General features: G+C 37.6%; 1 protein-coding gene across 1 annotated transcript in view; it reads left to right on the top strand.

The window, feature by feature from the left end:
* Nucleotides 1-6,645, top strand: part of CDC5L (cell division cycle 5 like) — a 45,982-nt gene extending 39,337 nt beyond the window's left edge. Inside the window, exons 15-16 of the mRNA XM_036868799.1 lie at nucleotides 1,616-1,828; nucleotides 2,601-6,645. Of these exons, the coding sequence (XP_036724694.1) occupies nucleotides 1,616-1,828; nucleotides 2,601-2,705 (318 nt within the window). The 3' untranslated portion in view covers nucleotides 2,706-6,645. The remainder of the gene's footprint in view (nucleotides 1-1,615; nucleotides 1,829-2,600) is intronic.
* Nucleotides 6,646-13,012: the final 6,367 nt, after the last annotated feature.

Genomic DNA, 13,012 nt, shown 5'->3' with positions numbered 1-13,012 from the left:
ATTCCATTGTATATATGTACCACATCTTCTTAATCCATTCATCTGTCAGTGGACATTTAGGTCGTTTGCATGTCTTAGCTATTGTGGATTGTGCTGCTGTGAACATAGGGCTGCATGCATCTTTTTGAATTATAGTTTTGTCCAGATATATGCCCATGAGTGGGATTGCTGGATCATATGGAAACTATTTTTAGATTTTTGAAGAATCTCCATACTGTTTTCCATAGTGCCTGCACCAGTTTATATTCCCGCCAACAGTGTAGGAGGGTTCTCTTTTCTCTACACCCTCTTCAGCATTTGTTATTTGTAGACTTTTTAATGATGGCCATTTTGACCGGTGTGAGGTAGAGTTTTGATTTGCATTTCTCTGATAATTAGTGATGATGAGCATCTTTTCATGTGCCTATTGGCCATCTCTATGTCTTCTTTGGAGAAATGTCTATTTAGGTCTTCTGCCCATGTTTTGATTGGGTTGTTTGTTTTTTTGTTATTGAGTTATATGAGCTGTTTGTATATTTTGGAAATTAAGCCCTTGTCAGTCGCATCATTTGCAAGTAGGTTGTCTTTTCGTTTTGTTTATGGTTTCCTTTGCTGAGCAAAAGCTTATAAGTTTGATTTGGTCCCATTTGTTTATTTTTGCTTTTGTTTCTATTGCCTTGGGAGACTGACCTAAGAAAACATTGGTATAATTTATGTCAGAGAATGTTTTGCCTATGTTCTCTTCTATGAGTTTTATGGTGTCATGTCTTATATTTAAGTCTTTAAGCCATTTTGAGTTTATTATGGTGTGAGGGCGTGTTCTAACTTCATTCATTTACATGCGGCTGTCCAACTTTCCCAACGCCACTTGCTGAAGAGACTATCTTTTCCCCACGCCACTTGCTGAAGAGACTATCTTTTCCCCATTGTATGTTCTTGCCTCCTTTGTCAAAGAGTAATTGACTGTGAGTGTGTGGGTTTATTTCTGGGCTCTCTGTTCTGTTCCATTGATCCATATGTGTGTTTTTTGTGCCAATACCATGCTGTTTTTTTAAAATTTATTTATTTATTTATTTTTGGCTGCATTGGGTCTTTGTTGCTGCACGCAGGCTTTTCTCTAGTTGCTGCGAGTGGAGGCTACTCTTTGTTGCGGAGCACGGGCTCTAGGCATGTGGGCTTCAGTAGCTGTGGCTTGTGGGCTCTAGAGTGCAGGCTCAGTAGTTGTGGCGCACAGGCTTAGTTGCTCTGTGGCATGTGGGAATCTTCCCAGATCAGGGCTTGAACCCATGTCCCCTGCATTGGCAGGTGGATTCTTAACCACTACGCCACCAGGGAAGCCCCCATGCTGTTTTGATTACTGTAGCTTTGTAGTATTGTCCGAAGTCTGAGAGGGTTATGCCTCCTGCTTTGTTCTTTTTCCTGAGGGTTGCTTTGGCAATTTTGGGTCTTTTATGGTTCCATATAAATTTTAGGATTATTTGTTCTAGTTCTGTGAAAAATGTCATGGGTAATTTGATAGAGATTGCATCTAATGTACTTTTGCTTTGAGGTAGTAGATGACCAGTTGTGCCTTTTTAGTCCTGTTATTTAGCCTGCTTTTCTCATGTGTGCTGATGTGATCTTCCCCGACCCCCAGATAAACAGGGGTCACATGACAACAGAAGCCAAGAGAGCTGCAAAGATGGAAAAGAAGATGAAAATTTTGCTTGGGGGTTACCAGTCTCGTGCAATGGGGCTCATGAAACAGTTGAATGACTTATGGGACCAAATTGAGCAGGCTTACTTGGAGTTACGCACTTTTGAAGAACTCAAGAAACATGAAGATTCTGCTATTCCCCGGAGGCTAGAGGTAACATTATTGGCTTGCAGCATTGCTTAGAAAGAGAGCTCCAAAGAATAATCAGGGCTTTCTTCTTTTCCTTTCCTGTTCAGGCTATCTTTTGCAGTTGACATTGACTGGCTTTTTTTCAGTGAGAGCCTAAAATTTTTGACTTTCTAGTCTAGAATTGCCTGTGTGTAGGTGGATAGACCAGGCCAGTTTTGGATACACAGGCATTTCCTGTACTAATTTTTTGTTTTGTATATAGATGCACTGTGAAATGGAATAAGTAACCCTTGTGATTTTTTCCCCTGAAACTTAATTGCGTCCCATTCATATAGCTCTCTGAGGTACATTAAACCAGTGTCTTTTTGTTTTGTAATTTAGGATGCTGGGAATATATCAGTAGCTAGTCATCCCAGAGCATCAAGTTCCTTTGGCCAGATTTGGTTTAACTTTATTTGCCAAGTGTGCATGATAGCCCCTGCCCAGATAAAGGGCAGCCAGGGCTTATTTAAGTGCATTTGTGGGTATCGATAGGACAATAATGGCTTGTTTATTTGAGATAGCAGCAGAGGTTTTATAACAAGATGGTAGTTGTATGACCATATCAAAGAATGGCCACAGGACTGGTTTTATAGCAGAAGTAGTTACTATTTTTGTTTCTCTTTGGGGAATACTTACCTCTTGAAAGTGTTGACTTAACTCAGCCGTTTGTAAGATGATAAAGTACCATAAGATATTTTTAATGTTCAGTGTGCTTACATATGAAAAAATTATTTAATGGTTTTGTTTCTTCAAGTGTCTAAAAGAAGATGTTCAACGACAACAGGAAAGAGAAAAGGAACTTCAGCATAGATACGCTGATTTGCTGCTGGAGAAAGAGACTTTAAAGGCCAAATTCTGAAGCATATTCTCTCACAAGATGAATTAATTGCTGGTGTTCATACCCTGGAAGGCTGATACTGATGTTTATCTTCATTGACAAATTTGCCCACCATCTGTGGTTTTTCAGTTGTTTATTTTAAATGATATCGATCTTACACATTTATGTATAAAGACTTTGTAACTCCACAGGACATTTTAGGGTTTAAATTATTAAGACGATCATTCTTTTAGAAGTGTCATATTTGCAGATTTTTTTTAATTTTGGCCTTTAATTTTAAAAGCCTGATTTTAAACTGCCTGGAGTAAACTCTCGAATAAAAACAAAATATAAAAAATTGAGAATGTAGCCTTTTGTTTGAAGTAATTAGATACTTAGAGTGCCCACAAACCAGCAAATATGTACTCTGTGTCATATTTAATGAGTAACTCTCGGGTGATCAAAATGGCGATCCAGTATCTTAATTTAAATCCTTAAGAGGCAATCCTTCTGTGGCTTTGTTAGTTTTGACTGTTTTTGCATAGGATGGTCATTTCTCTATACGTTGACAAGATAGATTAACTTTTTAATACCTCAGTGTTTTTTTCAGTTTAACTTTAGGAAGGTCTCTTCTCTGCCCAGCTACTTACACAGTTCATGGATTAGGACTCAAAAGATTTAACTTTTCTTGACCTGTTATTTTCTTGTAAACATTTTTTTGACGAAGGCATTTTAAAGATTAATTTCAACAGTACTATCAAACTTTATTAAAGCTCCTTGTTTATCTAAACAAGTCAGTCACACAAGTGTAGAATTTGGGGAATGCATAGAGGTGGGAAGATCTAACTTTATAACAATTCGTATGGAATCGTTAGTTGGCTACAGTTCAGTGTAAGCCAGTAATATGTTGGACTCACCAGAAAGTTTGCTTAATCTTAGACTGCTAGGAATTAAAGGGAGGGGATGGAGGGGCTCATTCATTCGTCAGATGTTTATTGACTGTATAGCCAGTGTCTGAGTCCTGGAGATAGAACAGTGACTAAAATAGGCAGGGTTCCTGTTTTGTGGAGTTTACAGTCTATTGAGAATGATAGACAATGAAAATTCAGGGAAGAAGAGCGACTCTTCTTATGCACCAGGCGCTTATTTAAGTTTTGGAGATGAACAGTTATTAAGACAAAGTTCTTGCTCCCATGTAGGTGACATTAGTGGGAGGAATACCAAACATACAGGGAAAAGTATCAGATCGTGAACTTTAGATTTAGTGGAGGGAATTAAAATAGGGTGATGAGAGATAGTACCTGGGTGGCTGCTGTAGGTTGGATGATCAAAGAGCTCTCTGAGGAGATGTAGTTGGCATCTTAGAAGGAGCCGTCCTTGTGAGGTTCAGGGAAGAGCAGTGCCGACAGAGTGAAGAACTAGCACAAAGCCGCTTCGGTGTATTTGAGGAGCAGAAAGGAAGACAGTGTGATTAGAGCGTCAGCAATGGCATTTGTATGAGTCCTGGTTGGATAGGGCCATATAGGAAGCTGTCGTAAGGAATTTGGGTCTTATTCTAACTATGATGGGAAGCTGTGAGAAGATTTTAGCAAAGGAATGACATTATCAGATTTATCCTGTGGCTATACTGTTATGTCTCACCAGGCTGAAGGTAGGGAAGCCAGTTAATGTAGGAGCCTGATGCAGTAATCCAGGCAAACAACAATAGCGACTCAAACTAGGATAGAGCCAGTCCTGATGGAGACAGGTTGGAAGAATTTGAGCAGTAATAATTCTGTAGTCTCATCTGTAGTCTTTATAAATAAATTTATGTTTTCCAGGTATCTAGTCACTTAATTCTAGTACTTTTTTCAGTAATCTCACATGTATTTTTAGGAAATACTTTGATCTATGGTTAATGATAATGTTTCTTCTAATAGTTTTATTTAATTTTTATTGCATGTTTTGTTGGCTGAAATGTTAAATAATGACGATGGTGATAGTGGACATTCTTGTTTTATTTCTCATTTTAATGGGTGTGTCAATAGTGTTTTACCTATAGGTTGGCTGTTTTGAATCAGGTATACTTTTCTTTATCTAGAAAGGAAATACCCTCTATTTTTAGATTTTAAAGAATTTGAATTAGAAGTGGCTCTGGAACTTTGTCACATACACTTTTTGGGTATCCATTGAGATGATCGTATTTTTTTTGGTTTTTTCTTTTTTTTTCATTTGATTTGTTGATGATGCTTTAATAGATTTTCCAACATCAAACCATCTTTGAACTCCTGGAATCAGGTCAGTTAGTTAAAAAAATTTTCTTTTAAAGATGTACAGTTTACTTGCTTTGTATGTAGACTTGAGTTATAAAGTTTAAAAATAGCCGATCAAATAATATTAATAAAGAGTCACTTTGTTTTTGAAATTTGAAGTAATGCACATACCCATATCCTAAAAAATGACCAAGAATTTCATCATTTTGAAACCGGCAATCTTTCTGCAATTGTAAACTGCTCATGATTTTGCCTTTTAGCAGTGCAGCTTTAACTGATAAACAGATGTGCCATCCTTTGTCAGTGTCCTGTAGTGCCTCGGGGTTCTTTACCAACACCCTCTGAGAGCAATTTGGGTGGCTGTTTTAACATTCACCTTTATTGTATTCTCTTACAGGCGTTCATTAAGTGGTGGTATACAAACTAGTGTTCAAAAGCTCGTTCAAGTTTCAGTAAATTTGGGGCAGAAATTAAATGTGATAAAGAGCCAAAAGAAACCACCACTATGAGTGAGAGCTCTCTTTGAGATTATCAATATTAGAAATAATGGTGAGATAAGAAAAAGTAGCCTCAAAGAAAAAAATACACTACAGTGATTGTAGACTTAACGCTCTCCAACCATGCATCCTCTATCTTTACATTTATTTTCCTGGGAAAATTAGTTTTGAAATATGGGATGTCCTTTGGAATCCATTTCTCCTAAAATGTGACTGCCCTATTGCTACTATAGAATTTGATTTGCTAATATTTTATTTAGGAAAATTGCTTTTTTACACGAGTGTGTTTGGTCTTTTGGGCTATCGTCCAAGTTTTGACATAAGGGTTTTGCTAGCTCTATAAAGTGAATAGAATAACTGTATATATTTTTCTGTAGTTATATATAACAGTTAATATAGCAGTTATATTATAGCATGGGAGTGATTTGTTCCATGAAGAATTGAAGGACCATGCTTATAAAACTTTTGAGTTCAGACTCCTTTTAGGAAATAAATTTTTGATAACTACCAGTCTCTTTTGTGCTATTAGTATGTTATGTTTTTTTAAGTTTAAGTAACTTTAAAATTTTTTGTTTTGAAATGTATATCTCCTTTTGTGTTTATTATTTACTAAATTTATACTTTTCCAGAAAACTTCTCATTTTGTTGAAATTTAACATTGTATAATTTTAATAGAGAATAAAAAAGTCTCTTTTCTATTAAGCTTGCTACTTCTGAGTTGTAAGAAATTTATCTTAGTTCTACCATTTTTTCCCCCCTTGATTAGACTTGCTAAAGGTATCTTTTTTTCCCTTAAAAAAAAGAAAACTGTGGGTTTATCAATTGTGATTTTGTTTTAAAATGTATTACTTTCTCATTTTATGTTTATTATTTCCTTTGTTTGCTCTAGATTTTTTTCCCTGTACCTTTTTGAGTCTGATACTTTTTGTTTGTATACAGTTGAATACATTGAAGGTTTTTGGTTATCTCTAATTTCAAATATGTTCACATCCCAGCTATGTTAATGTGTCTTGTTTTAGTAGTTTATTTTTGTGTCGTAAGTTTTTGGTTCAGTAACTAAGAGTATTTAAGAATTCCTGTGTGGTTGGACTTTTTTTTAAATTTTTTTTTTCATTTTTTGGTACTTGTAGCATTTTTACCTTGAAAGAAAATATGGCTTATGTGGTTTCTGTTTTTAAGACTTTATTGCGGTTTGGGGGCCTAGCATTTTTTAAGAGTGTTCTATGGGTGTTTTAAATGAAAGTTTATTCAATTTGTGTGGGATAGAGGTCAATGTGTATCTATTCAACCACTTTAATTCAATTTTTGTTTTCTTTTTTTTTAATAAACTACCATAGAGTAATAGTATTGTCTTAGAGTCTCCTATTATAGTTATTTCTCTCAATTTCATCTTGTCCGTCTAGATTTGCTTTGTATATTTTGATGCTGTTACTTAGTATATAAATACTTGTGTCTGTTAGGTACAATTCATAAGGAAGACTTACTAGTCTAAAGTTATTCTTTATCTCCTATTTATGCTTTTTGCCTCGAATTTTACTGTTTTTGATATTAGAATATTTCTCCTCTTTTTTGTTTGTATTTGCTTGATAAACTATCCTCTTATTTTTAACTTTCATATAATTTCTAGTTGTCTCTTAAACAGTGTGTCATGTTGGATTTTATATTTCAACCCATTTGGAGGGTCTTTGCATTTTAATAGGGAGTCTAATCCATTTGCTTTTATGTTAATTACTCACTTTGGTCTTCTGTGATTTTGTTTTATGCTTTCTCACCGACTTCTCTCATTTCCTAAATGGACTGTAATTTCCTGGTTTTAATTTTCTTAGTGATTTAGAAAATACACATCCTCAAAAAAAAAAATCCTCTTGTAAATTTTACAAATGATTTGTGTTATCATTTAAGGTTCAGGATCCATTCAGGAGAAAGAAATACCAGTAATTTGAACAGGGAAGGTTCAATATGAAGAATTATTAACTAGGTAGCAAGGGATTAACCACTAAGAGGGGCAGACATCTCTAAACACCTGCATAGCAGATGTAGGGAGCAGCCACTGCTTGTAGACTGAGAGAGTCCCCAAGGAAGGAACAAACTTGAAAGAGCCCTTTCTCTCCTCCCCCAAGGCTGATATTCAGGTCTCATTGAAGACAGTGTGGTGTGGCCCACTGGATGGAGAAGTTTGCTGAGGTGCCACAGTTTAAGGTGGCAGGCAGGGTGTCAGGGAAACTCGCTAGGAAGTCACTTGCTGGGGTGCCTGTGACCCTTGGAGGAAAGGTGCTTCATGAGGTGCCAGCAAAATTCCGGAGAGAGTGTGCTGCTGGCAGAGAACCTCCCGCTGGCAAGAAAGCCACATGCTGACAAGGATGCATTAGGAGCAAGAAGGAAAAGCACCGGAACCGGGAGTGAAGCCCCTTCCACTTGTAGTGCCCCTCCAGTGCCCTTCTGCTGAGAACGCCTAATAATGTGTCACTGGTAAAGGAGGAATGTTTATAGGTCACAACTCTAGTATCACACGGCAGTATCGTTTGTGTCCCCTTTATTCCACATTTAGAGTCAGAAATAAAGCCAAGGAGGGGAGTGCAGACAATATTCTCTCTTTAAAATTTTTAGTTTTATCAGTCATACATGCATATGTTTAGAAAATCAAATTCTGGAATGATGGTGATGGCTGGAATATCTTTTAGATTTTTGAATTTTCTTACTCCCTACATAAAAATGTAGCAACTAAAAACCCCTGGACAGCACTTATAAGAACTAGACGACAAGCTGTCCCCATGGACTCCGAAATATGAGGGGGTGGGGATAAACCACAAACAGGCACAGGACCTGTGTGCTTTCGTGTCTGTGCAGGAAAAATAACAAGGAGGCAATGGGGCATCTGTGTAAGAACAGGAGAACCCCAAAGTAGCCAACAGGTATTCATGGAATGAGTGGTAGCTAAATTTGAGAACGATGGATAAAATTGGGAAGTGTTTTGCCCACTGGGATAGTGGGTGAGTGAAAAAAGGGAGTAAAAGTCTGAAGACAAATTGATAACCTTGATGATTGATGTGTTAACATTTTTTAAGATAGGTCTAAATATTTCAGAAGTCTGTCTCAAGGCAAGATTTTTTCCTTTCAGGGGGAAAAATGCAATAACTTATAGATGGGTGTTAAAATTACCAGCTCTAACATATTTGTTAAACTAGTATGTAGAGTTGCACTGTCTAGTAGCCACTAGCCACATGTGACTGTTGAGTACTTGAGATGTGCCTGGTTTAAATCGAGTTGTGCTCTAAGTAACTTTCTGGATTTTGAAGACTTAGTATGGAAAAAATGTAAAATATCTCAATTTTTAAATATTGCTTACATGTTGAAATGAGAATATTTTTGATACAGTGGGTTAAATAAAACATTATTGGAATTAGTTCACCTGTTTTTACTTTTTAAAATGTGGCTAGTAGAAAATTTAAAATTACGTGTGTGGCTTGCATTATATTTCTACTGCCAAACACTGTTCTAATTTTTTTGTTATTGATTCATAATTTAATTCCATTGTGGTTTGAGAATATACTCTGGATGATTTCAGTCCTTTTAGGTTTATTGAAATTTGTTTTATGGTCTACCATATGGTCTGTTTGGGTGAATGCTCCTTGTTCACTTGAAAATAATGTGTATTCTGCAGGCTGTAATGTTCTATAAATGCCAGTTAGGTCACATTGATTGGTAGAGCTCAAGTTTCCTATATACTTAGTTGCTTTTTTCTCTCCACTTGTTCTGTAAGTTGCTGAGAGAGATACGGTGAAATCACCAACTATAGTTGTGGATTTGCATATATGTCTCCTTTTAAAAGGTTCTGTCAGTTTTTGCTTTTTCCGTTTAGGAGTTTTGTTATTGTCTGCACTCACGTTTAGGATTATTGTGTCTTGTTGAATTGTCCCTTTTGTCATTGTGAAATGTCCTTTATATCTGGCAACATTTTCTGTCCTGAAGCCTGCTTTATCTGATACTATGTCAGTATGCATCTTTTTCTGTCCTTTTACTTTTGACCTCTCTATCCTTACAGTTACGGTGGGTTTTATCATGTTGTGGTAGGCATGTCTCTTAAGACTGCTTGATATTCCACATGTCACTGAGGCTCTGTTCTTTTAAAAACGTATTATTCCTTTTCTCCTCTGTTCCACATCTTGCATAAATCCTACTGCAGTCTTTCAAGTTCACTGATCTTTTTTTTCTGCAGTATCTATTTTTTATTATTCCTTTCCAGTGAAATTTTCATTTCAGATATTTCATTTGTCTTTAGCAGTTCCAGTGTGTTCTTTTTTACATCATTTCTCTAACAGTATTCGTATTTTCCTTTACATTCTTGAGCATAAAGAGCATGTTTACAATAGCTTTTTATTTTTAATTTTTTAATATATATAATTCTTATTAAAGTATAGTTGATTTACAATATTAGTTTCAGGTGTACAGCATAGTGATTCAATATTATTGTAGTTTATACTCCATTTAAAGTTTATAATAGCTTTTTTTTTGGATTGGAAAATGCATCATTAATTTATTATTTTTATTTTTTTATTGGAGTATAGTTGATTTACAATGTTGATTTCTGCTGTACAGCAAAGTGACTCAGTTATACATGTACATATATATATATATATATATATACACACTTTTTTTTTAAAAATTCTTTTCCATTATGGTTTATCTGAAGACATTGAATATAGTTCCCTGTGCCATACAGTAGGACCTTGTCCATCCATTTTATATGTAATAGTTTGCTATAATAGCTTTTTAAATGTCCTTATCTGCTAATTCCATCATTTGTCATTTCTGGGTCTGTTTCTATTGACTGATTTTTCTCTCAGAATGTCATTTTCCAGTTCTTTGTAGGTCTAGTACCTACAAAGGATGGTATACATTGTTAATGTTACATTGCTGGCTTTTGTTTTCTTCATATTGGGCTTTATTCTAGCAGGTAGTTAATTTACTTGCAGATCAATTTAATCCTTTGAGGCTTGATTTAAAGCAGACTATGGCCCATACCTGGTTTTGTAAACAAAATTTTATTGGAACACATGAATCCACCTTTTTGATTCATGAATAATTATGGAGGTTCTTTCTACATCTTGGGAGTATATCTTGTACTGGTAACCTTTGAAACTGAATTCATGGAAAAGCAGTTGTCATCCTGCTTTCCACCAAACGTCACTTGATGTTCTGCCCCTGCCCCTCTCTTCCACTGAGAACATTTGGCTGAATGTACTCAAAGATTGTCCTGCTGTAATGAAGTGGCTAAAAAACAGAAGTTGGACCAGATTTTAAAAACGCTGCATGTGGCTTGCCTCTAGGAGGTGTATGATGGGTTAATTGGAAGATTAAACGTATAATTTACTCTCTGCTTCCAGAGTAGCCCTTGCAAAGAAACTTAATATCTGACTGAGAGCAGAACTGTTCAAAATATGTGGGTGATGGTTATTTGATTACTCCAAGGAGAACTTCCTGCTCACCCATAAAAAAGGTCAGGTTTGCCAACTGTAGTTTTGTGTTTAAAACTCTTTACCTGAGGGAATTCCCTGGCGGTCCAGTGGTTAGTACTCGTTGCTTTCACTGCTGGGCCCCGGGTTTGATCCCTGGTTGGGGAACTAAGATCCCGAAAGCTGCGTGGCCGAATTAAAAAAACAAAACAAAACAAAACAAAACAAACCTCTACCTGAGGAAGGAGAGGTCAAGAAAACCTGTTCAGATTTAGGATTTGCGTGCTTTCTTGAGAAATCTAGGAGTTTTTAATCTCCATAGACGTGTCCAGTGTCTGCCCCCAGAGTTCAGGCTTGGGTCATAAGATCTTGTGGAAGGGGAATGACAGCCATGTTTAATTTGGCATTGGGGTGGCAGGAGCAAGCTGCTTCTCCGCTTGGTGAGTTAGGAGGAGTCCATGTGAATGAACTGCCTTTGAGTACTTACAGGATTGCACTTTGGAGAACTGAGCTCAGAGGGAAGGTGGGGATCTTAGCAGTGATGAGGCTGCAGATGGGAGTAGGCACTAAACTAGAGGGATTTGGGGGCATTTACCCTGCAGAATCTGTCATTTTTCAGAAGGAGGGGGAATGGAACTAGAGGGTGGGACTAGGGAGCATCATGACTTACAGACTCTTGTGTGGAATTATTTTCCCAGTCACCTGTCTGGTTTTATTTTCCGCTCTTGCTTTGATGGTAATCAAGTATTTTGTTCTGGCCTTTAATAAGAATTAGTTCTGAAGTGACAAGCCTGTTATGGTTGGTTAAGGAAGTCGTGGCCTACCTCTTCCAAATTCCCACTGACTCCTCTGTCACCAGGGCTCAAATGCCATCTAGTGGTTGAGTGGAGGAGTTGCTTTTAACTGAGGGACCAACAACTGGCCCTTCAAATTTGAAAAATAGAGCATGTTCATTCTCAAATGTCATCACTATCTTCAAGTGAACTTGCTCTTTTGGAAATACTGATTTCGAACTAGATGAATTCCAAAATAATACTAGGTCCTAAAATCCCTAGCAGTTAATGAGGAAATAATAGCAATGATTTTGCTTGATGACAAAACCACAGCAGATATGTAAAGGGAAAAACCCAAACAAAACCAGTGCTCTCTGAGAAACAGCTTCATCCAACCTGAGACTTAAGTCTCCCTCAATAGACTGAGCTACTATAGGGAGCTCCCTGAGTATGGGTGCGGCAGTGAAGACCTGCGTCTCTCTAACTGTACCTGCGACGTGGCTGTAAGGTACCACAGTGATTGTGGAGCAATTTCATAAGCATCAGGACACGTGTGTGGCCCTTTCCCAAGTAGTCCCCTAGGAAGTCAGGCACTTACTGCAACTATGCTTCCATTGCTTTAAAAAAAAAAAAAAAGTCTTTGGAACTACGTATCGGGATTGTTTTGAAACCTCCAGTGGTGCTTGGGAAAGATTGACCTGGAGGCAGTTCCTGTAATGGGGCTGGAAAGGAGAGAGGCAAAGGCAGGAAGACTGGTGAGAAGGTATTGATTGCAGGAGTCCAAGAACGGGTCACAAGGTGTGAGCAGTGGAGACAGAAGAGGGTGGATTCAAGAGGCTTTGTGAAGGCAGAACTGAGAAGTGTTGTACTTGGATATGGAGGCAGAAGATGGCTGTGGGTTAGTTGCCTCTGAGAGGGACAGTGATGGCACCTCTGACAGGGTGGCGAGGGAGACTGATTTTTGGAGAAAGATGAAACGTTTGCTTCTGGTGGAAATACCGAGCGGGCATTGGGTCTGGAGGTGAAGAGGGAGATTGTTATTGGAGACCGATCTGTACTTTTTTTTTTTTTTATAATTAAAAAAAATTTATTTATTTATTTATTTATGGCTGTGTTGGGTCTTCATTGCTGCGCACGGGCTTTCTCTAGTTGCAGCAAGCAGGGCCTACTCTTTGTTGTGCTGCGTGGGCTTCTCATTGTAGTGGCTTCTCTTGTTGCGGAACACGGGCTCTAGGCATGTGGACTTCAGTAGTTGCAGCACGTGGGCTCAGTAGTTGCGGCACGTGGGCCCTAGGGGACGCGGGCTTCAGTAGTTGCGGCACACGGGCTCAGTAGTTGTGGCTCGCGGGCTCTAGAGCGCAGGCTCAGTAGTTG

The sequence above is a fragment of the Balaenoptera musculus genome, chromosome 11 (assembly GCF_009873245.2).
Source record: "Balaenoptera musculus isolate JJ_BM4_2016_0621 chromosome 11, mBalMus1.pri.v3, whole genome shotgun sequence".
In the NCBI taxonomy this organism is placed as follows: Eukaryota; Metazoa; Chordata; class Mammalia; order Artiodactyla; family Balaenopteridae; genus Balaenoptera; species Balaenoptera musculus.
This window is presented reverse-complemented; position numbering and strand designations above follow the sequence as displayed.